This window comes from Solanum stenotomum, chromosome 5, assembly GCF_019186545.1.
Source record: "Solanum stenotomum isolate F172 chromosome 5, ASM1918654v1, whole genome shotgun sequence".
Taxonomy (NCBI): Eukaryota; Viridiplantae; Streptophyta; class Magnoliopsida; order Solanales; family Solanaceae; genus Solanum; species Solanum stenotomum.
Window position 1 is genome coordinate 39,407,515 of NC_064286.1, and position 23,159 is coordinate 39,430,673.

General features: G+C 40.5%; 1 protein-coding gene across 1 annotated transcript; it reads left to right on the top strand.

Annotated features, from left to right (window-relative positions):
- The first annotated feature begins 17,892 nt into the window (after positions 1 to 17,892).
- Positions 17,893 to 19,815, top strand: LOC125863949 (paired amphipathic helix protein Sin3-like 2). Its single transcript, XM_049543913.1, has 4 exons — positions 17,893 to 17,917; positions 19,205 to 19,419; positions 19,519 to 19,614; positions 19,705 to 19,815. Exons 1-4 carry the CDS (start codon positions 17,893 to 17,895, stop codon positions 19,813 to 19,815), a joined length of 447 nt encoding a protein of 148 aa, XP_049399870.1.
- The last annotated feature ends 3,344 nt before the right edge of the window (positions 19,816 to 23,159 follow it).

Sequence of the window (23,159 nt, forward strand, 5' to 3'; positions counted from 1 at the left end):
AAACATCGATTATGATGTCTAATATGAGGTAAAGGTAAGGGTTAGTAAATTATACACACGTAGCCGGACCAAGGTGCGGGGTGAAATTCTCTAGATGCCGGACCAAGGATTTAGAGATACCTAACTTATCACTTTGCATGTAATACACTAGAAAAGGATTGCTATTACTAGGATTACTGCGTTATGAGATTATGGGGAGCACGTATACCCTAGTTATTTCTCTTATCTTGATAACAACCAAAGTTGAGTTTAATTATTGATTACAATATTACTTATTACTATTTGTTTTACACAAGCACAAACCCCCCTTTTTATTACCTGTTTCTGGAAATAATTTGACTAATCGAATATAGTTGTCGGTTAAAAGTAAAGTCTAAACCATTTTCCTCGTGGGATCGATCCCAACCTACAAGTTGGGTTCTTTACTTGATAACGATCGCTTATGCTTCTGAAAGGAGGTGTAATTTGAGCGTATCAAATTTTGGCGCCGCTGCCGGGGAAACTGGCTTTTAGATTTAATTTTAACTACAATATTGAACGTTAGTCAAATATTTCCTAATTTTTTTTTTTTTCTTTGTTTTTGTCTCTCTCAGGTTCAGACTCTAGTGTATGCCAAGTACACGGAGCCAAGGCGAACCACTTACTCCGTACGATCCAGAGTTGAACAGAACTTTGCGAAGAATGAACAATCAAGGACTTCCAGTTCATCCTATCGGAGGAAATCTAGATGAAGCAGTTGAGTTACAGCAGCCAAGAGTAGTTGGTGGGGAAAACCGGGGTCTAGCTGAAAATCAATTGGGAGATGCAATGAGAGTGCATGGTCCACCAGGCCCACAACACCATGACAACTATCGGGGCAACGTCGACATAGCAGATTCCGATGGACCCATCGTCCTACCTCCTCTACCTCCAGGGCACACATTTGTGGTGACTAGTAGTTTGATGCAGATGCTTACAGCAAGAGGCTTATTTTCAGGATCGCCATCGGAGGATCCACATGCTCACTTAGCCAAGCTCAGGGTGGTTTGCAAAAGTTGTGTAGGCAGACCAGACTTGGATATGAACGTCATTGGGTTACGAGTGTTCCCTCTGTCACTGACAGGCGATGCTGCAGTATGGTTCACTGAGCTTCCTTATAACTCAATTTTCACATGGGACCAACTAGCAGAGGTATTTAAAGCAAAGTACTATCCAGTATCTAAGAAGCTCAATCACAAAGATCGGGTCAACAATTTTGTGGCATTACCTGGAGAGTCTGTGAGTAGCTCGTGGGACAGATTCACTGCTTTCGTAAGAAGTGTCCCAAATCACCGTATTGATGATGAGTCACTGAAGGAATATTTCTATCGAGGACAGGATGATAACAATAAAGCAGTACTTGACACTATTGCTGGAGGTTCATATGGTGATTGTACATACGCACAGATTGCTGAAAAATTGGAGAGGATCTCTCGCAATAATAAAGCGTGGAGCACTAGAAGGTCAGATACTGGGAGAAACACATTTGCTGTTCATAATGCTACTGTTAACTCTGCAGATGATATTCGTGAGGAGATGGCTCAGATGAGGACAGAGTTGGGGTTGGTATTGAAGCATGTGAGTGGAGGAGCAGAAAAGGTAAATGCTGTAAATTACTTAACTAGAACTCCACCACCAGTTGAGGAGTGTTACTATGAAGAGGACACTTATGCGGTGAATGATCAGACGGGGGGTTTCCGACCAAACGCCCAAGGATCCAACACGGAAAATTGGCGCCAAGGTCAAGGGAACCAAGGTCGGAACTATGGAAATTACAACCGAGAGGGTCACTATGTCCGAGATGGGAACTTCAATCGCGACAACAACTACAACAGGAACAACTATGGCAACAGAAACGATCGGGTTGGACCCTATGTTCCCCCTCAAAATCGGGAATCTGGTGCTAGGGAAGTTGGAGGTAATATGACGCGTATTGAAGATATGCTGCAGAAGATGATGAGAAGGTTTGATGCCACTGATGAGAATGTGAAGGAGATGAGAAACGACTTATCTGGTATTGGTCAAAAGGTTGATGCCCATGCAGTGTCAATAAAGCATCTAGAGCAGCAGATGACGCAGTTGTCTACTACAGTGAACCCGCGTCAACCTGGCACTCTTCCTAGCAACACCATCCAGAATCCGAAGAATGATGGGCATTGTATGGCAATTACCACTCGAGGAGGCAAGCAAACCGTAGATCCACCTATGCCGTCTATGGTAGAAGTTGAGAATAGAAAAGAAGATGATGTGGTGAAAGTTAGAGAGGAGTCAGAGGTTGTGACAGAACAAGAAGTGGAGGTACCTCAGAAAGTGGTTCCCATACCTAGACCTCCACCACCTTTTCCTCAAAGGTTAGTGAAGAAGACTGAAGATGGGAAATATCGCAGGTTTATCACTATGTTGAAGCAGCTTTCTATCAATGTCCCTTTGATAGAAGCCTTGGAGCAAATGCCTGGATATGCAAAATTCATGAAAGATATGGTGACAAAGAAAAGGTCTGTGAGTTTTGAAGATGATGATAGATTGCAGCATTGTAGTGCTATTGCTACAAGATCTCTGGTGCAGAAGAAGGAAGACCCTGGTGCTTTCACGATCCCATGTACTATAGGGTTATTACACTTTGCTAAGGCATTGTGTGATCTTGGTGCTAGCATCAACCTCATGCCTTTATCTATTTACAAGAAGTTGGGTCTAGGGGATCCAAAGCCCACTGCAATGCGGTTACTGATGGCTGATCGGACTGTGAAGAGGCCCATAGGTGTGCTCCATGATGTTCTAGTGAAAGTAGAGTCTTTCATCTTTCCGGCGGATTTTGTGATCCTTGACTGTGAGGTTGATTTTGAGGTTCCCATCATCCTTGGGAGACCATTCCTTGCCACAGGGCGTGCGTTAGTTGATATGGAAAAGGGACAGATGAAGTTCAGACTGAACAATGAAGAAGCAACTTTCAATATCTGTAGATCCATGAAGCAGAATGGTGAGCTACAAACAATATCTGCTATAACTTACAGAGTGGAGAGTGGGTCAGAAGTGCAAATTGAAGAGCGATTAGGTGTTGAGGCACTAGCAGCAGTCATGATGAATTTTGATAGTGATGGTATTGAAGAATATGATGAGTTGGTAGCCGCACTTGAAAAGGGTGAATACCGCTCCAAACCAAAGAAGTATGAGCTAGACATGAAGAATCGCGAGTCCCCACCCACAAGACCATCAATTGTGGAGGCACCGAAATTGGAGCTTAAAGCTCTACCACCACACTTGAGGTATGTATATTTAGGCGAAGAGAATACTTTGCCGGTCATCATTGCAGCAGATTTGAATGCAAGGCAAGTAGAGTGTTTGGTGACTGTATTAAAGAAGTTCAAGCGAGCGATTGGGTGGACTATTGCAGATATTATTGGGATTCCCCCCGGTATCTGTTCTCACAAAATCCAACTCATACCAGATCATAAGCCCAGTGTTGAGCACCAGAGAAGATTAAATCCACCTATGCAAGAGGTAGTCAAAAAGGAGATCATCAAATGGCTGGATGCGGGAGTTATTTATCCCATCTCAGATAGTAATTGGGTGTGTCCTGTGCAATGTGTACCTAAAAAAGGTGGTATGACTGTGGTTCCAAATGAAAGAAATGAGCTTGTTCCAATGAGGCCTGTCACTGGATGGAGGGTTTGCATGGATTACCGGAAGTTGAATGCGTGGACCGAGAAAGACCACTTCCCTATGCCATTCATGGATCAGATGTTAGATAGACTTGCAGGCAAGGGTTGGTATTGTTTTCTTGATGGGTATTCGGGCTACAATCAAATTTCTATAGCTCCAGAAGACCAAGAGAAGACCACCTTCACTTGCCCATATGGGACTTTTGCGTTCAAACGAATGCCATTCGGATTGTGCAATGCTCCAGCGACCTTCCAGAGATGTATGATGTCGATATTTTCTGATATGGTGGAGGACACTATTGAGGTGTTCATGGATGATTTTTCAGTGGTAGGTGATTCGTTTGATCACTGTCTAAAACATCTGGCCGAGGTGCTCAAAAGATGTGAAGACTGCAACTTGGTGCTGAATTGGGAGAAATGTCATTTCATGGTAAAAGAAGGTATAGTGTTGGGTCATCGAATTTCAGAGAAAGGTATTGAGGTTGATAGAGCTAAAGTCGAGGTAATAGAAAAGCTTCCACCACCTATCTCTGTAAAAGGTGTTAGAAGTTTTCTTGGGCATGCAGGTTTTTATAGGAGATTCATCAAAGATTTCTCAAAAATTGCACATCCCTTGTGCAAACTGCTCGAGAAGGAGAATAAGTTCTGCTTTGATGATGCTTGTCTTAGAGCATTTGGAGAGTTGAAGGAAAAGTTGGTTACAACACCTATCATTATTTCACCAGATTGGGAACAACCGTTTGAGGTAATGTGTGATGCGAGTGGAGTGGCGCTTGGTGTAGTATTGGGTCAAAGGCGTGAGAAAATTCTTCACCCTATTTACTATGCTAGCAAAGCTCTGAATGTGGCCCAGAAGAATTATACAGTGACCGAACAAGAACTTCTTGCGGTGGTTTTTGCATTCGAAAAATTTCGTTCCTACTTGCTTGGTACTAAGGTCATCGTGCATACTGACCATTCTGCATTGAGGTATTTGATGGCGAAAAAGGATGCAAAACCACGATTGATTAGATGGGTATTGTTGCTGCAAGAGTTTGATTTTGTGGTAAAAGATAGAAAGGGAACCGAAAATCAAGTTGCCGACCACTTGTCCAGATTAGAGGAAGAGGCCATGCTAAAGCTTGGAGATAGGGCTGAAATTAATGATGCTTTTCCAGATGAACAGGTATTGGCTGCTTCTAATGATTTGATTCCTTGGTTCGCAGACTTTGCTAATTATTTGGCAAGCGATATTGTGCCACCCGATTTGTCTTTTCACCAAAGGAAAAAGTTTATGCATGATGTGAAGAAATTCTTTTGGGATGAACCTTATTTGTATCGTAGTTGTGCTGATGGGATTATTCGTCGCTGTGTGCCTGAGGTTGAAATGTTGAGTGTACTTGAAGCATGCCATTCATCGCCCGTTGGTGGGCATCATAGTGGTATTCGGACTGCACATAAGATTTTGCAGTGTGGATACTATTGGCCTACCATCCACCAAGATGCTCATGATTTCGCCAAGTCTTGTGATCGTTGCCAAAGAGATGGAGGGATTTCAAAGAGGCAAGAGCTCCCTATGAATCCCATATTGGTGATCGAATTGTTTGATGTATGGGGCATTGATTTCATGGGCCCATTTGTGAGTTCATATGGGATGAAGTATATTCTGGTCGCGGTTGATTATGTATCGAAGTGGGTGAAAGCAGTAGCACTCCCCAACAACGAAGGTAAAAGTGTCAGCGCATTCTTGAAAAAGAATATCTTCTCCAGATTTGGTACACCGAGGGCTATTATTAGCGATGGAGGCTCCCACTTTTGTAATAAGTTGTTCAAAACACTACTTGAGAAATATGGTGTCCGTCACAATGTAGCCATTCCTTATCATCCACAGACTAGCGGTCAAGTTGAGGTGTCCAACAGAAAAATAAAGCAGATATTGGCGAAGACTGTGAACGCCAATCGAACGGATTGGTCAAGGAAGCTTGATGATGCTCTATGGGCATATCGCACTGCATACAAAACCCCCATAGGTATGTCGCCTTACCAACTTGTATATGGAAAGTCTTGTCATTTACCAGTAGAGCTAGAGCACAAGGCTATGTGGGCAATGAAGAAGTTAAATTTGGATTGGGGCACTGCATCTAATCAAAGGATGAATGACTTGAACGTGCTTGGTGAGTTTCGCCTAAAAGCTTATGAAAGTTCAGCCTTATACAAAGAGAAGATGAAGAGGTATCATGATCAAAGAATTGAAAAGCGAGAATTTGTGGTTGGTGATCGTGTGCTGCTATTCAACTCTAGGTTGCGCTTGTTTCCAGGCAAACTCAAGCCCAAGTGGACTGGGCCATTTTTGCTCACAAAAGTGCTCTCGCATGGAGTGGTTGAGCTTGAAAATAGGGATGGAACAAGGTTTGTGGTGAATGGGCAAAGGATCAAGATCTATCTGGGAAATGCTGAAACTGTGCAAGAAGTGATCAAGGCCTACAATCTTGATGAAGTCTGAGTAATCAAGATACCTGCGTCGTGCCGCGACGTTAAATCAAGCGCTGCTTGGGAGGCAACCCAAGATGTAAAATCTAGCCAACAATAGGGTTCTGTTTTCCATTATGTAGTATTAGCTTTCTTTGATTACTTGCGTCTTTGTATCAATGTAGGTAGGGGTTTCAGTATTTTAGTTCTTAGTGTTGGCTAGAAGTAATATAGGGTCTGTATCTAAAAAGTGTCCAGAAAATGTAAAAAAAAAATATAGCCTATTGGTTGCTTCATGTGCAGGTACACCATGCAAGAAATCTGCAGAAAATGGTCTGGTGCAGAGGTCTACGGACCCCATCGACGGCCCGTCGATTGATCCATGGACCGTCAATGGTGTCCGTAGATCCCAGGTAAGTCCCTAAAATTGTCCTAGTATAATTGTGATCTACAGTCCCGATCTACGGTCTCGATCTACGGCCGTAGATCGACTCACGGACCGTAGATGGGGTCTCGTGAGTCCGAACCCTATAGTTGACTGACCCGACCCGGACCCCCATTACTTAAAACCCCCATTGTTTCAAATCATTTCCCTTCCCTCCATTACTCCCAAAACCGTTTCACCCACTCTTTCAACTCCCCAAATCACTCCATAACCACCACATAATATCCTCCCTTCCATATATTCCCAAAACCCCTTCCATACCATAATCAACCCACTCCATAATCTGACAAAAAGGGTCCGGTGTTTGGTCAGTGACGAAAAGGTAACTCCTTGGTCTTGCTAAATCATAGTATCATCACGCAATCACCCCACTCCTTGTTGCTTGTAAGGTAATAGACTTTCTCTTCACTTTGAATTTCGATTCATAGATTGAATATAAAGGGTCGGGAGTGGGTCTTGACCTTGGGTAATTGTTAGATGAAATTGCATGATAAACTTGAATAGTACAATGCCCTTGGAACGATAGATAGTGATTGTATAGCATTAATTGTAATGTGAGTTTATGTGATCGTAAATACTATATGCTAGTTTCGACTTAGGGTTCCACATCCAGTCTAAATTGTTGGGTATAATAATCGGTTGGAATCTTAAGAATGACGAACTAGCATACTTTAAGTGTGTATATGCATGATTAGGTTGTGTTAATGTTGAAACCAAAAGCCAAAAATGTATGATACCTAGCACTGATGGCTTCCACGATACCCCGTCTATGGACCGTAGATGGGGTTCGTCATTAGATGCACCTGCAAATTTTCAGCAAGTGTAAAATCACGGAGGTGGACTACGGTCCGTAGATCCATCTACGGACCGTTCTGCACTTCCGTTGTTTTCATCTGTGACCTATATTTCAGNACCTGCAAATTTTCACCAAGTGTAAAATCACGGAGGTGGACTACGGTCTGCACTTCCGTTGTTTTCATCTGTGACCTATATTTCAGGCACCCTGATCCACAGAAGAGATCCACGGACCGTAGATCAGTCTACGGACCGTAGGTCTCCTCCGTGGATGACCACTATAGCATCTGTTAAATTTTTTTGTGGACTTAGTTTAGGGTCGTTACCAACTCTACATAGTTTCTTTTGCTGCATATGGTTAGTTTTGGCACTAATATCGTTCCTGCAGGTACGATGGCACCCAAGAAGATGGTCACCTACTCAAAACGGGGCAAGTCCAAATCAGTTACCCCTAGCTTCCGGTTGATTGATGAGGACACCGAGAATGACTCTGACCCAGCATATGTGCTTCTCAACCCTAGGGCCTCTTGCACAGCACCCAGAAGCACCCCCCGGAAGGTGATCCCCGACGTAGTCACTGTCTCCCAGTCTGATGAGGAGCACACACTGGTCGGGTCACCAACTGGGGCTGCTTCCAGTTCAGAGGGACCTATGTCCAGATCCGAATCTACCCATGCCTCAGGTTCCCAGTCTGTCCACTCTTCACAATCAGAGTCTGTCCATGCTACAGGGTCCAACGCCAAATCATCCACAGGGTCTGGAGAGAATGACCAAGCAGCCTCGTCTGATGAGGCAACTAGTTCAGAGGCCATTCCTGCACCACGGAATGATGAACCCGCTCCGGTAGCAGGGGAGTTGAATAGGTGGTGTGTAGAGGGTCAATGGCAAATCTATCGGGATGCAAAGATGGTAAATGACAAACAAAAAATGGCCCGATTAATTCAAGAAGAGCGCAGAGTCCTCACGGGGAGTTTGCATACTGTGCCAGATATTCACCGGCTATTCAAACTTCACAAGTGTGACTGGATGGCTCGAGACCCAGGGACGTATAGCGAGGAGATTGTCCGGGAGTTCTATGCTTCCTATGCTGCCACTCTCCGCGGGTCCATTTCCAAGCGGTCAAAGCCACTAGCTTAGGCCCTGCTCACATCCACCTTAGTTCGAGGGTGTCCGGTAGACATATCACCCGCCACCATTAGCCGTTTTCTCTATGGTCCTACCACGGGCCACTCTTGGTCTCCTAACACTTCAGAGTTTGATTACCGCTGAGACATCGTGCGGAGTGGCGCTTTCCAGAGGAATGCTGAGCAGCAAGAGGCTGTGATACTATGGCTGGCCCGGTATATTGCTGCAGATGGCGAGCGAGCGGAATGGGTCGTGGCTCCACGGTTGGGCATCCGGAAGGCCACATTGAATTTTGTAGAAAAGTTCTTCTGGCTGTTGGTACGCAACAGAGTGTCGCCTACAAAAGCTGACAATCAGGTCATTTGGGACAGAGCGGTGATGGTTGCTGCATTGGTGGCGGAAGTAGAGATCGACTTTGCCAGAATGCTGCTAGCAGAGATCCACGAGAGAGCTTTCAGGACCTTCACTACTTACCCTTTCCCCTGTCTGATCTTTCACTTGTGCAGGGACTCTGGAGTGCCGATCTGGCATTATGACAGGCTAGTCCACCCTACAGGGGCATTGGACATCGGCCTTATTCGGGATGACGCAAATGTGGTAGCACCTCGCAGAGAGCCCCAGATTGAGGTACCCCTCTTGGGCTCCGATCTTGCAGACACTGTGGGGCAGGCACAGGGCGGTGATCCCATTATCCCAGACCACACTGACACTGTCCCGCGCTCCTCTTCTCAGGCAGCTAGTGTTGCTCCTAGTTCTTCTCGGTCCATACCACATTTAGGAGCGACGGTTGTCCCAATGGCCAGAGTACAAAAGTTAGAGGCGCAGATGGCCACACTGCTGCATCACATCCAGCCTTGGATGCAAAATTCGATTGCCGAGTCCGAGGCTAGAATGGAGCACAGGATGGAGGGGATGATGGACCGTAAGGTCCTGGCGGTTAATAAGCGGCTTGATGCCTTTGAGTTGCGAGTCCTCGAGCGATCAGTTCCGGCGACAGACTTATCTGCTTTGCAGGCTGACATAGCCAGCCTTCGAACTGATGTTGATGCCATTCTTGCTGCACCTTCAGTTGAGACTCCGGTTGCCCCTACTGCGCTGGCTGATGATACAGTGCTAGATGCTCTGTTTAGTGGCATCGCCGAGGAGGGGCCTGCACCGACACATGCCAAGGGCAAGCGGCACCGCTCTCATCGCACGGAGAAAGAGAAAGCTCAAAAAAGACAGCGTCGGCAGGAGAAGGAGGCTAGGAGGGCTTCGATTGCAGACGAAGAGTTGCGCCAGCAGAGGGTGCGTAAGAGAGCAGAGGGTGCGTGAGAGAGCTGCAGGGGCATCGAGCTCTGCCCCAGTTGCAGAGGATATGCCTATTTTGAGAGGCGTTGCGAGCACCACTGATGGTGCAGAGCATTTAATAGAGAGCACTACTGAGGGTGCTAGGATTGCTGAGGTGGGCACTACTGAGGGTGCCCCCACTGATGTTCCAGAGGGCTCTGGGAAACCGGACCCCCCTGCTTGTTGATGATTCGCCGGCACTTTGCGCCACAGGTTTGCTTCACTCAAATCCATTCACTTTTATTGTCTATGTATGCATTGTGGACAATTGCATCTATTTTTGTTGGGGGTGGGGTAAATGGATCGTGAGTGATAGGGTGAAGTTTGAGTAACCCAACTCATGAATCATCTCTTGGGGTTTTCTTGCCTGTGTTCTTTTGCCCCAAGAGCCTGTTTAATTTTTGTTGAACCGGCATGTCTTAGGGTTGTGTGTGTAGAAGCATGATACAAAATGAAGCATGATGGCTTAGGAAAAATGATACCCGTCAGATTCTGGGTTGTATGCTACGATTTGTTGATTGTGTTGGCTCTGAGTATGACATAGTAACAATCGACCTGATTGCATGATTAAACCTGAAACTTGAAACTGTGTAATCTGATAATCTGATAATGAAACTATGTGCCAAGAGTGGGTGAGAATCATGGACTGTTCAAACAGTTTTTTGCAAAACTAGAACTTGCTAGGTTAGTCCTGCTAAGACAATTCAATCTAGAGGATAGGAATTGATCATAGGCCGTTGTTCGAAAAAATCCATAAATTGCCTAGAAGGATTCAACCAAATGAAATAACTGTTCCCTTTGATCCAACTTTGAGCCTAAAAATAAACCATTTCTTTCTAAAACCCTGAACTCACTTTCCTATAATCTACTATGTTGGCCCCGGTCCCTCCTTGGACATATGCACTTTGACTTAGGCCAAAAGCCCAAGTTGAGGGTGGCTATGAAAGAGGAAACTGAAAGAAAAATGGGGATGAAAAGAGTGAAAAAAATAAAAATAAAAATGGGGGAAACGGAAGGAAAGGATGTGAATTATTAAAAGAGAAAGGAGCAATAAAATAAAAGGAAATTGAGCTACAAAGTTTAAAGTCATATTCGTGGTTGAAGAAAATCAAGGGAAAGCGGTAAAACAATAATATGACGAAAATAGGGCAAAAAGAGGTTAAAAGCCTAGTGTAATGACAAGGAGGGCAGAAAGTCACTAAACAGTACCCAAATGTACCACACCTGACCCTGAGCCTACGTTACAAGCCAATAAAGTCCTATAGTGATCCTGGAGTCTAGTTTGAAGAGTCTGAGCAGTGAAAATAAGGGCAAGCTTATGGCAGTAAGCACTAACTGTAGTTGAAATCATTTCTGAGTGTGAGTGTTGAATAAATCCTTGTACCATGAATGAAATTAAATTTTTGCAAAAAGAGGATTTCGTTTGAAATAAGGGCACTGGTTACATCGTTGGAAAGTTGGTACCTGGGTGTCAGTGAGAAGGTGTCTGTTGTGTGTCAGTTGAATGGTCTGTGTCATAATGTGATCCACATGAGTTGGCTTGTCGAGTCTAAGAGAACGAATGTGCACCCGAACAATGAGGAGGTAGAGAGCCATGTGATTGCTTGAGTTAGAAATGCTTGCTTCTATACAAGTGTCGTTTAGAGTTCTAGTGCGTCGCTTGAAGACAAACAATGAATTTAAGTTGAGGGTGTTGATAAACCGTGAGTTTACGATATTTCTAATATATTTCACTTATAAGTTGTGTGTGTCTAGGGCCTTTTTATATTGGTTTTTATGTGTTTTATCATGTTTTGCAGGAAAGGTGTTCAGGCGCGGAAGTTTAGAGACAGCTGAAGGAAATGCAGAAAAAGGCATCCACGGAGGTCATCTACGGACCGTAGGTGATGACCGTAGATCAGCAGGCATAGTGTTGAGGACAAATCAGGGAAATCTGACCAAGTGTGGAACCACGGTGCCCATTGACGGTCCGTAGATTGATCTACGGACCGTATTGTTGATCCGTAGAGTGAGACTGCGAGGGTTCCAGTACATGATTTTTGAAGATTCTAAGTATGGAGCTACGGAAGGGATTGATGGACCGTAGGTCAATCTACGGTCCGTGCTGTTGGTCCGTCGTTTGCTTCAGAGAAGCTGATTGTTGGATGCTGAAATATTTTCTAAGTCTCGAGTGACGGAAAGGACTTACGGACCGTAGATCCATCGACGGTTCGTAAGTCAGTCTCGTGGATCGAAGACGCGCACCTGAACAAAACTTTCTTTAATTTGTTTCCTTTTTTATTTAGGATTTGTTTTCTATAAATAGGACATGTAAACCTCGTTTTTGGGGGTTAGACACTATTATTCTATATTTGCTTTGTAACTTTGGAGATTAATTTGCAACCCTAGCAATTATTGATTTCCCAAGTTCGTTTTGAAGATTTTGGTTTTGCAATTCAAGTTAATTTTCTGAGTTTATTATTCTCTTTACGTAAGTTCATGATTTCTTCATCTACAATTATGAATTGTGTTCTTGCCAATATGAGTAACTAAATCCACAACTAGGGTTGTGGGAACCATGATCGAATAACAAAGTATGAATAATAAATAAGCAACTCTTGACTAGTATTTTGCATGCATTGATAATTCTTTTGTTTAGAAGTCTTTTTAACAGTGGCCAACGTTAGAACTCGCCTTGTTACTACTTGCCGGACCAAGGAGGTAATTAACAAGAAAAGAATTATCAACATAGATTTAGTGTGATACTATCTAATAGGCTAGTGTTGATTGGTGCGAAGTAATAACTAAGCCAAACATCGATTATGATGTCTAATATGAGGTAAAGGTAAGGATTAGTAAATTATACACACGTAGCCGGACCAAGGTGCGGGGTGAAATTCTCTAGATGCCGGACCAAGGATTTAGAGATACCTAACTTATCACTTTGCATGTAATACACTAGAAAATGATTGCTATTACTAGGATTACTGCGTTATGAGATTATGGGGAACACATATACCCTAGTTATTTCTCTTATCTTGATAACAACCAAAGTTGAGTTTATTTATTGACTACTTATTAAGTTCTTACTATTTGTTTCACACAAGCACAACCCCCCTTTTTATTACCTATTTCTGGAAATAATTTGACTAATCGAATATAATTGTTGGTTAAAAGTAAAGTCTAAACCATTTTCCTCGTGGTATCGATCTCAACCTACAAGTTGGATTCTTTACTTGATAACAATCGCTTATGCTTCTGAAAGAAGGTGTAATTTGAGCGTATCAACCATCCTCTATTAATGTAAAATCAAGCTTTTCCCTATTTTGACCTTCTCTGGTCAATTTTACCAGTTTTTCATCTATCTTTTATGCTTCTTTCACCTGTTCAAGTAATATTGGTTTTACTTGCAAATTAGCAATAACTGAACCGTTTGAATCAGGTGTAAAACAAACATTCATGGCTCTTAACTCAAGGAGCAAAGGTAAATGACTGAAAGAAATGCTTGCAAAGGATTTTCGACTTAAAGCATCTGCAACCACATTGGCTTTACCTGGATGATAATCAATTGTGCAGTCGTAATCCTTGATGAGTTCAAGCCATCTACTTTGTCGAAGGTTTAGCTTCTTCTGAGTACCCAAGTACTTTAAGCTCTTGTGATCAGTGAATATATGACATTTCTCTCCATAAAAATAATGCCGCCATATTTTCAAAGCAAACACTATAGCAGCAAGTTCAAGATCGTGAGTAGGATAATTCAATTCATGCGATTTTAATTTGCGAGAGGCATAAGAAATAACCTTCCCTTCTTGCATCAAAATGCATCCTAGACCATTGTGAGAAGCATCACTGTATACTACATAGTCTTTCCCTTCAATTGGTAGAGTGAGTATAGGCACTTGAGTCAACAAAGATTTGAGAGTTTCAAAGCTCTTTTGGCATTTGTCATCCCAAATAAACTTTACTTCCTTTTGCAAGAGTTTAGTCAAAGGAGAGGCGATAATGAAAAAGCCTTTCACAAATCTTCTGTATCCTGCTAAGCCTAAGAAACTTCTTACCTCGGTTGGACTTTTGGGAGGTCTCCATTCCACAACTGCTTGTATCTTACTAGGATCCACCTTCATGCCTTCGGCTGATACAACATGTCCTAGAAACGTCACTTCATCAAGCCAAAATTCACACTTGGAAAGTTTAGCATAAAGTTCCTTATCCTTCAAAATTTGCAAAATAATCCGGAGGTGTTTATCATGGTCTTCACTACTTCTTGAAAATATTAATATCATCTATAAAAACAACCACAAACTGATCAAGATAGGGCTTGAATACTCGATTCATTAGATCCATGAATACCGCAGGAGCATTTGTCAATCCGAATGGCATCACCAAAAATTCATACTGACCATACCGAGTTCTAAAAGCATTTTTAGGAATATCTTCCGCTCTAACACGCAGTTGGTGATATCTAGACCTTAAATCAATCTTTGAGAATACTTTAGCACCCTTCAGTTGGTCAATCAAATCATCTATCCTTGGTAGTGGATATCTATTCTTGATTGTTATTCTGTTCAATTGTCTATAGTCAATGCCAAGCCTAAGAGTGCCATCTTTCTTCTTGACGAACAAAACAGGGGCTCCCCAAGAAGAAACACTAGGTCGAATAAAACCTTTCTCAAGAAGTTCTTGCAATTGAGATTTCAATTCTCTTAATTCCACCGGAGCCATTCTATAAGGAGTGATAGAAATAGGGGTAGATCCAGGAATAAGCTCGATTGGAAATTCAACCTCTCTTTCCGGGGGCAATCCAGGAAGGTTTTCTGGGAAGACTTCTGGAAAATCACATACAGCCGNNGGTAGATCCAGGAATAAGCTCGATTGGAAATTCAACCTCTCTTTCCGGGGGCAATTCAGGAAGGTTTTCTGGGAAGACTTCTGGAAAATCACATACAGCCGATATGTCCTTGATACAAGGACTCTCCAACCGTGTATCAACTATGTGAGCAAGGTATGCCCCACATCCTTGACGCATCAATTTTCTTGCTAGGGCCGCAGAAATAATACTAGCTGTCAATGATCTTTCACCTTGTACAATTATGTGTGACAATGAAGGATCTTTAAAGGTCACATGATTTGACCTACAATCTACCACTGCATGATATTTATGAAGCCAATCCATCCCAATAATAACATCAAAATCTTTGAAGGGCATTTCAATCAAATCAGCAGGGAGGACCAAGCTTTGAATCACGAAGGGACAATCACGATAAATTCGATTACACACAACCTGATAACCCAAAGGACTTTCCACCAGCACATCATAATTAAGTCTCATATATTTCACATTTTCAGGAAGAACAAGTGATGAACAAATATATGAATGTGTAGAACCAGGATCAAACAGTGTAAGCACACTTAAGCCAAATAAGTGAAATTTACCGACAACCACGTCTTGTCCATCTTGATCATCCCTCTGCCTCATAGCATAAGCACGTGCAGTAGCCCTTTGTCCACTAGCTTGATTAGCTCCACTTGTACCTGCTGCTTGGTGGTTTTAGGTCTTCCACCTCTATTAGTTTGAGAAGGATTAATAGAAGGCTTATGAACTGAGCCTTCAGTTCTCAAGGAAGGAGCATTATTAGGATTAGGACAATCCTTCACTTTATGATCAAAGCTCCCACAATTGAAACATGCACCATAAGCTCTCCTGCAAGTACCATAATGATTCTTCCCACATTGTGGACAAGTGGGAATGTGAGGCTTGCCTTGGCCATAATTTGGAGTGCTAGCTGTAGAAAAATCTGATCTATTTTGCTTTTGCTGCGGTGGCCTTCTATCATTACCAGCCTTAGAGTTATCAAACCTTCCCCTTTTTGATGAACCCCCAAAATCCGGTCTACGCTTCCGAAATTTGTTTTCATTTCTACTAGCTTCTTCTTTATCAAGTCGCTCCCAAGTAAAAGCAACAGACACTAACTTACAAAAGTTCTCATGTTGCAGGATCGCCACATTCTTTCTAATGGAATCATTTAAACCATCTTCAAACTTCCCACACTTGTCTTTTTCTTCTTTAATAATACCTCCAGCATAACGAGAGAGTCTCAGAAGCTTCTGTTGGTACTCAGCAATAGACATACCTCGCTGCCTTAAATTCGAAAACTCCTTTCTCTTTGCATCACAATAAGCAAATGGGACATACTTCATAAGAAATTCCCTAAGAAAATCATCCCAAGTAAGAACATGAGGTTTTACCTTGGCATTTGGAACACTTACCCACCAATCGTAAGCATCCTTTTGTAATAGTGAAATAGCATACTTAAATTTGGCAACATCTGAACACTCTAACTGCTCAAATACCCTCTCCACGCGCTCCAGCCATTGTTCAGCATCTATGGGATCAATGGTGCCTTCAAACTCCACTCCACCCATTTTCCTCATTTTCTCAAAGTTAATCACGTTGGGATCACGCATCGCTTCAGCCATGTGGTGGAAGAATTTAGCCAATTGTTGAAAAGGAGGATTCATGGCTTGAGTACTACGACTCATGTGAGGATGTGAACCAGCTCTTACACCCTGATGGTTTCCCACTTCAGACCCTCTAGTGTGGGGAACATATTGATTCGAGAAAAGTTCTCCAACCTCTTCTAGTGCATGAGGTTGGGGAACAGAGGTACCCGAACCTTCACGAGCAGCTTCCATAGGTCGGTCAGAAGAAGAGGCCATAACTAAATTCCTTCAAAAGGGAAGATCACATTGCATTAGGGATATGTACATGATGCATGTGCACTCTACATGCGATAGAAATACTATAAACCATGTAAGTGAACAAATAATCCAATTAGAGCTTTTTTTGAATGCGAACAAGTATACAAGTAATTCACAGCAAAAGTCCAAGAACCACAAACCGAAGCTCTGATACCAACACTTGTAGCGACCCTTCCGAAATAATATAAGACAATAACTCATGAGATTTTTATGCATATATTTTACTCACACTAGAACAAAAAAATGACATAAAAAAATATTACCAACTTCCAAGTACCCAAACTAGGTGGTTCATGCTTCACACATTCATTCAAAATTAGTGGTAAATTTAATATATTACAAGACTTGGGCTTACACACCCCAAAAGAACAAAACATAGAGCCATACTTATATTACAACCCATGGTGACATGATCAAATTAGTCCTCAAAATTTCATGTAAATATACAACACATAGATCATGCATAAATCCCAAGGTTTATACAAAATATAGATGCCTATATGCAAATGTGATCTTCCATAAGGCTCTCAAAATTTCCCTCTCCAATGGCCAGCTTCATGCATCCACTTGCTCATTCCCAACGATAGAAACAACTATCGCTAAGCATATAGCTGAGTGGTGTAAAACTATAGGTTCAGAGCCATCAAATTCACAAAACTACCTTTCTCAAGTAATGGGCAGCATAATCGAACATACTAAATAAATCAAGTAAACAATATATCAAAGGTATCAAGTTCGATATTTAGAGGTCCAATTGTCAAGAACGCTCATAGCACCATTTTCCAAGAGATTTAATAACAAGGCTCGCCCAATATGTACATCATTTCTTCACACCAAGNACTACCTTTCTCAAGTATTGGGCAGCATAATCGAACATACTAAATAAATCAAGTAAACAATATATCAAAAGTATCAAGTTCGATATTTAGAGGTCCAATTGTCAAGAACGCTCATAGCACCATTTTCCAAGAGATTTAATAACAAGGCTCGCCCAATATGTACATCATTTCTTCACACCAAGAACAAACGAGTATCAAGAAGGGCCGACACCCTGTATCAAGAAGGGTCAAAGCCCAATAATCGAGAGAACCAAGTACCATATTAAAAATGATTATCTAATTCGTACTTAAAATGGACAACTTCCATACTTAAGATGAACTGAAAATCCAGAGTCAAGATGGCAAATGATCCGAATCAAGAGGCATGCCAATAGTGACAAAGTCACAGCCACAAGAAGGACAAGGTCCCAACAAGAGTGCCAGGTGATCAAACAATCCATACAAGTGGGCGAGTTACACAAGCGTCTTTAACTTCTCAAAGGATACCAATACAACAATGCAAAGTGACAAGAGTAACCAAGGTACCAAGATCAAATTTCAGATATACTAGAAGTTAAAGGAGTGCAAATACAAGTTTATACACAAACCTCAGTGCTTTAGCAAAGAAACAGTCCAATACAACTTCAAGAGTTCAAACCGTAGACCACAACATATCAAGGTCCTCAACTTGTTAACGAGTATATACAACCTTAAAAAATACAATTAAATAACTTCTTTAATTCCCAGCAGCTCAATAATATTGGTGTAAAACAGAATTATCATCACAAGTAAGCTTACCCTGTGCAAACATGACTATGCTCCCAAAATAGTGATTCTGGCCAGCCTAGTCCCTTATGTCACAACTTAGATTTGAAAAAGAAAACGGAAAAAGTAGACTTTATAACCTTCATGAAAGATGTAGCTACACCTCTTAAGGTTGTAAACAAACAAGAATCGCCGTAATATATATTTTTTATAAAAAGATATATTCAAAACACTAACAGCTGTCCATACAGGATTTCTAATTTCAAAATCTGGACAGAACTTGTCCTATGTTGCGTCCAATATTTCGAATCCATAACAGCTAAATCAGAGTTTTACACAAACATAAACGAGATATGCATAAATTACCAAACACTACCCAGCTCATGAACAAATTTCGTCACTTACCAAAAAGAAGTGTGTCTCGAATTCCAACCAAAATAACCAAGTTTTCTCTTGTGATTTTGAAGAAAAATCTATTTAGATATGTTTCTAAGGTTCTAAGGCTTGAGGAAAACGAAATTACTAAAGGAGGGGTGAAAATATATAATCAAACAAGTGATGTTTATCCCTTGGGCAGCAGTCCTTCAAAGGTGGTGCCCAAATATTTGTGTGCTGCCCAAAATGCATACATATACACCTATATATATATATATCCCTCATCTCCTTTTAAAGTTATACATAATTCTAATTAGAATATTACCTAAACACCCCATCACAATCCCTTAAATTACAATCACAATTTATGTTAAGCAAGTTAGCAATTATCACAACATTTCAAGTTCCTAAAATGAGAGAAAAACATATTGTAGTAATTAAGCAATGGTAAATCGACATGTGACTCTTGGTTAATATTTAGGGGTGTTACATCACTTCGTGCATAAATGTTTTGGAAATGACCATGAGTACAATTTATTCGTAGATATTATGATGATGTATAAGAAAGAGAGCAAGGACCTCAACGAAGTTTATCATGAGGTGATAATTTTTTTTAAAAAAATTGGATACATAGATATCATAGACAATTTTTATGTTCTTGTTTCTTACTATTTTGTTATATGTGTAAGTTGCGGTACTTTTCAATGACCATCCTGATTTGCTAGAAGAGTTCATTGAATTCTTCAAAGATTCAGTTACTCCCAATCCATTATCTAGTTTACTCTTTGCATTAGATCCCCTCTTGCCCTATGGCTATGATATAATCCTTAACGATGAAGTCAAGCCTCCTTTGAAGAAATCAATTCACTTTGAACAAGTATTCAACTTTGTGAGCAAAATAAAGGTTACATTTCTATTGCCTTATGATTTTACTAATTAAAGTCTTCCTTTTTCTTCTTCAAAAAACTGTAGTAATACCTTATTAATGTGTACCTTCTTGCAGAAACGTTTAGTAAATAACCATGAGTACAAATCCTTCATAGATATTATGAACAAGTGTAGGAAGGAGCGCAAGGATGTCAAAGAGGTGTACCAAGAGGTGACCATTTCTTTTTATAATTTGACTACATAGATATTATAGACAATCTTTATGTTCTTGTTCGTTACTACTATTTTCTTGTATTTGTAGGTTGCCGTACTTCTCAGTGACCATCCAGGTTTGCTAGATGAGTTTTCTGGATTCTTGCCAGATTCAGTTACTACTAATCCGTTGTCTAATTTAAACGGTGATAAAAATTGATGACGTGACATACATTACTTTTGTTGTGCTATTCGAGTCAAATTTACAGTTAATATGTGGATTTAATAGAATTACATAATTTAAGTTGTTTAATTTAAAACTTAGATTGTTGTACTTGATTATTCATAAATTGTTTTCATCTAATCCTGCATCGTTTAATTGATATTAAACTTTTACTATATGTGAGGTGTATTTTTTTTTTCATTTTTATTATTTTGGTAAATAATTTATTAGAAATAAAAAATATTTATATTACTTGTGTGTAAAGGTTCTAACATTATCGAATGTCTACAACCTAATGATCTTGAGGAGCGTGTTACTTTAGATGAATATAAATTGTTAACTTACCACTTAACCAGAAAATACATATAAAAAATTAGTTTTGTTTGGTGAAAATCATTGAAATGAACTTTCTAATATGTTATCAAATTCAATTTTCTATAATAAAAAGTATATATAATCTAATTCATCACAATAATTGAAGAAATATTTCAAAATTTTAATATCCAAGACAATTTTATAGTTTTGTTGCATACTACATAAACTATTCATGTACGTGATGTTGTTGAGAAGAATATGATCACATAATTAATTTTTTTCCTTCTGAGGTAAATTACACTAATTACAATTTTATTAATCTACTCAAAATACTATAAAAATATCTAACTTCACTTCACAGATGTAACACCCCAGAAATTTTTTGAGCTAAGACTTGAACCATCCTTTGTAGTGGGTCGGATTTTACCGAGGAATTTAAAATTTCTTAAGTGTTAAGAGCGCTAGATGTAGCACCTTGAGTTCTAAGAAAGAACTAAAGAGAGTTCATTCAATTCATTCCTAAATTCTTCTAATATTTGGTAAGATTCAAGGTTGGATGAGTGAGATATGCCCTTTTGAAGTTACGCTATCCAGTTAAGGAAAATTACTCGAAAATGGTGAGGGGTATTTTTATCTTTTCGTTACCAAATCAGATTTAATTCATTTTTAGTAAGATTTTAAGGGTCTAATACTATTGGGTTAAGTTTTATAATCCTAATATACGTCTAGGGTTTTAGTTGAGAGTTCAAGAAGGAAAAAAAGAGAAAAAAGGAGAAAAGAGAAAAGGATCAAGGCATTCGTTGAAGTTCTTGAGTTTTGTTGCAGATTTTCTCCATGGATTGATCCCTGAGAGGTATGTAAGTTTCCATAGTGTTGGGTTCGTTCACCCACACGCCAAACATGATTTTCATATTCAAATTTGTCCATAAATATTGAAATATTTAAGTTCTTGATAAGTGTTCTTGAAGCTTCATTCTAAATCTTGTTTTGTTGGGGTTTTGAGGATTTCTTGAGATGAAAGTGAGTGTTTTGAGGGTTGTATTGAGTAGATTAGAGTGTACTTTTGTTAAGAAATCGAATCCAGGTGATTGGGGAAGAAACCTGTAACACCCCGTATTCGAAAACAGACCAGATTGTAGATTTCAGAAGCTACAGGTGCCACCGACGGGCACCACCTACGGACAGTAGGGTGACCCACGGTCCGTGTTGGTGGTCTGTGGTTGGTCACTCTAGCCCTACTCAGAAACAGTCCCAAAAATTCCTCTAAGGGTCGACCCACGACCAGGACCTACGAAACGTTGGTGGGACCACGATTCGTGCACAAGGTCCTAGAAAACCCAAAAACCCCCGACCCATGGCCAAGACCTAAGAAACGTAGGTAGGACTAAGGTCCGTGGATCATGGTTTGTAGATCCCAATCTTTGAAGCCAATCGACGAATGACCAGGACAGACAGTAGGTGGGACCACAGTTCGTGGACCAGGTCCGTCGGTTGGTCCCGACAGTAGTTAAGTCAGGGGTCTTTTGGCATTTTCCTTAAGCGTTGGACCCCTAAACTCGTCGTTTAAACCCTTAACTACGTGGTTTTAATCAGTTTTAGCCTAGAAACATAACTAGAACTTACCTAAGTCAGATCATTCACCAAAACTTAGAAATTTAGAGCGTAGAGAGAAGAAAGAGGCAACCAAACCCTAGTTCAAGAACAAATCATGATTCTATCAGTTCCAGCCCCAAAAGTAAAAGATTTCTCGATGGAATTCGTCACCAGGTATGTGGTATTTCACTGGTGGGTTCCTTTAACCCATTAGGACCCTATATTTCAGTCAGAACTTTGATTCCCTTAATATTATCTAGACTTAGGGTTTCTTGAATGTTAGAATTTTTGGGTTTTAGCTGTTAGAATGATCCAAATCGTATTATCAGGAATTCAATATCGTTATTGCCCAGGTTCATGCATAAACTCAGAACATTAGCTATGTAGTTCTTTTAGTTCATGAATTACACATACTAGGCTAGTTAATTTAGTCATATATAAACATGCCTCAGTTTTCAAATGCATTATTTTAAGTATATTAATATTACATTCTCAGTTTGCATATTATTATTTTGAGTTATCCAGTATTACAACATTTCAGTCATAAAGTATTAATTACTTAATCATATGGGAAGCTTAATATCGAGTGGACTAGGGTCAGTCACCCCAAGTCCCAGAACTAAATGCCCCGTAGGTTGTAATTCTCCCCTGTGGCATCATTTTAGTGATCATGCCAGTCATGCTTCTATACCTTTGGCTAGGTATATTGGGTCCTCTCGATGGGGCGTATGCATCGGACTCCACATCTAGCTTATGTGATTTTATGTCGGTTATTATTAGCTATCTTATAGTCATATTCTATTGCATTGACCATGTTATCAACTTTAGTTCAAATTTCAATTTCAGTATGTTATAAACTTGGTCATTGCATTCAGTTATTTCATGTTCAGTATTCTCAGTTTAGTATCATGTTTACCTATTATCATTGCTCAGATATATGCTTTGATTCAGTTATGATTATTGTTCAGCTTTAATCTATCCTGCATGCTCTGTACCTTTCAAGTATTGATGCATACTCTACACTACATCTTCTCATGATGTAGGTTCAGGTCCTCAACAGTTAGATCACGCATAGATTGGTTCCCGATTTTCAATTCAGCAGCATCAAGGGTAAGTCCTCATTCTTCGAGGACAATTGACATGTTATCTTTCCATTTTTGTCTTAGTTTCAATTTTTGCTAGATTTAGCTGGGGCATGTCCCAACATTTCTTGTCAGTTTAGAGGCTTATTTTAGACATAGTTAGATTCAACTATAGTATTGGAGTTTGACTCTTCATTTGTACTCAAATTCATAGTTTTCATATATTCAGATTTAGTATATGGGTATTCCCTATCATTTCAGATTATTTATATGATTTAGCTTTCGCATAGTATTTATTGCTTCAGTTTATCTTTAGCATGCTTATGATTATGCTAGTAGGGTTAGCTTGGG

What these genes read in the sequence shown, in the direction of transcription:
- LOC125863949 (XM_049543913.1), top strand. Translation starts at nt 17,893, where the DNA reads ATGCAAAGTGACAAGAGTAACCAAG. An exon ending in AAGTGACAAGAGTAACCAAG is followed by an intron (nt 17,918 to 19,204) that starts GTACCAAGATCA and finishes TATATGTGTAAG; the next exon opens with TTGCGGTACTTTTCAATGAC. An exon ending in TCAAAGAGGTGTACCAAGAG is followed by an intron (nt 19,615 to 19,704) that starts GTGACCATTTCT and finishes TTGTATTTGTAG; the next exon opens with GTTGCCGTACTTCTCAGTGA.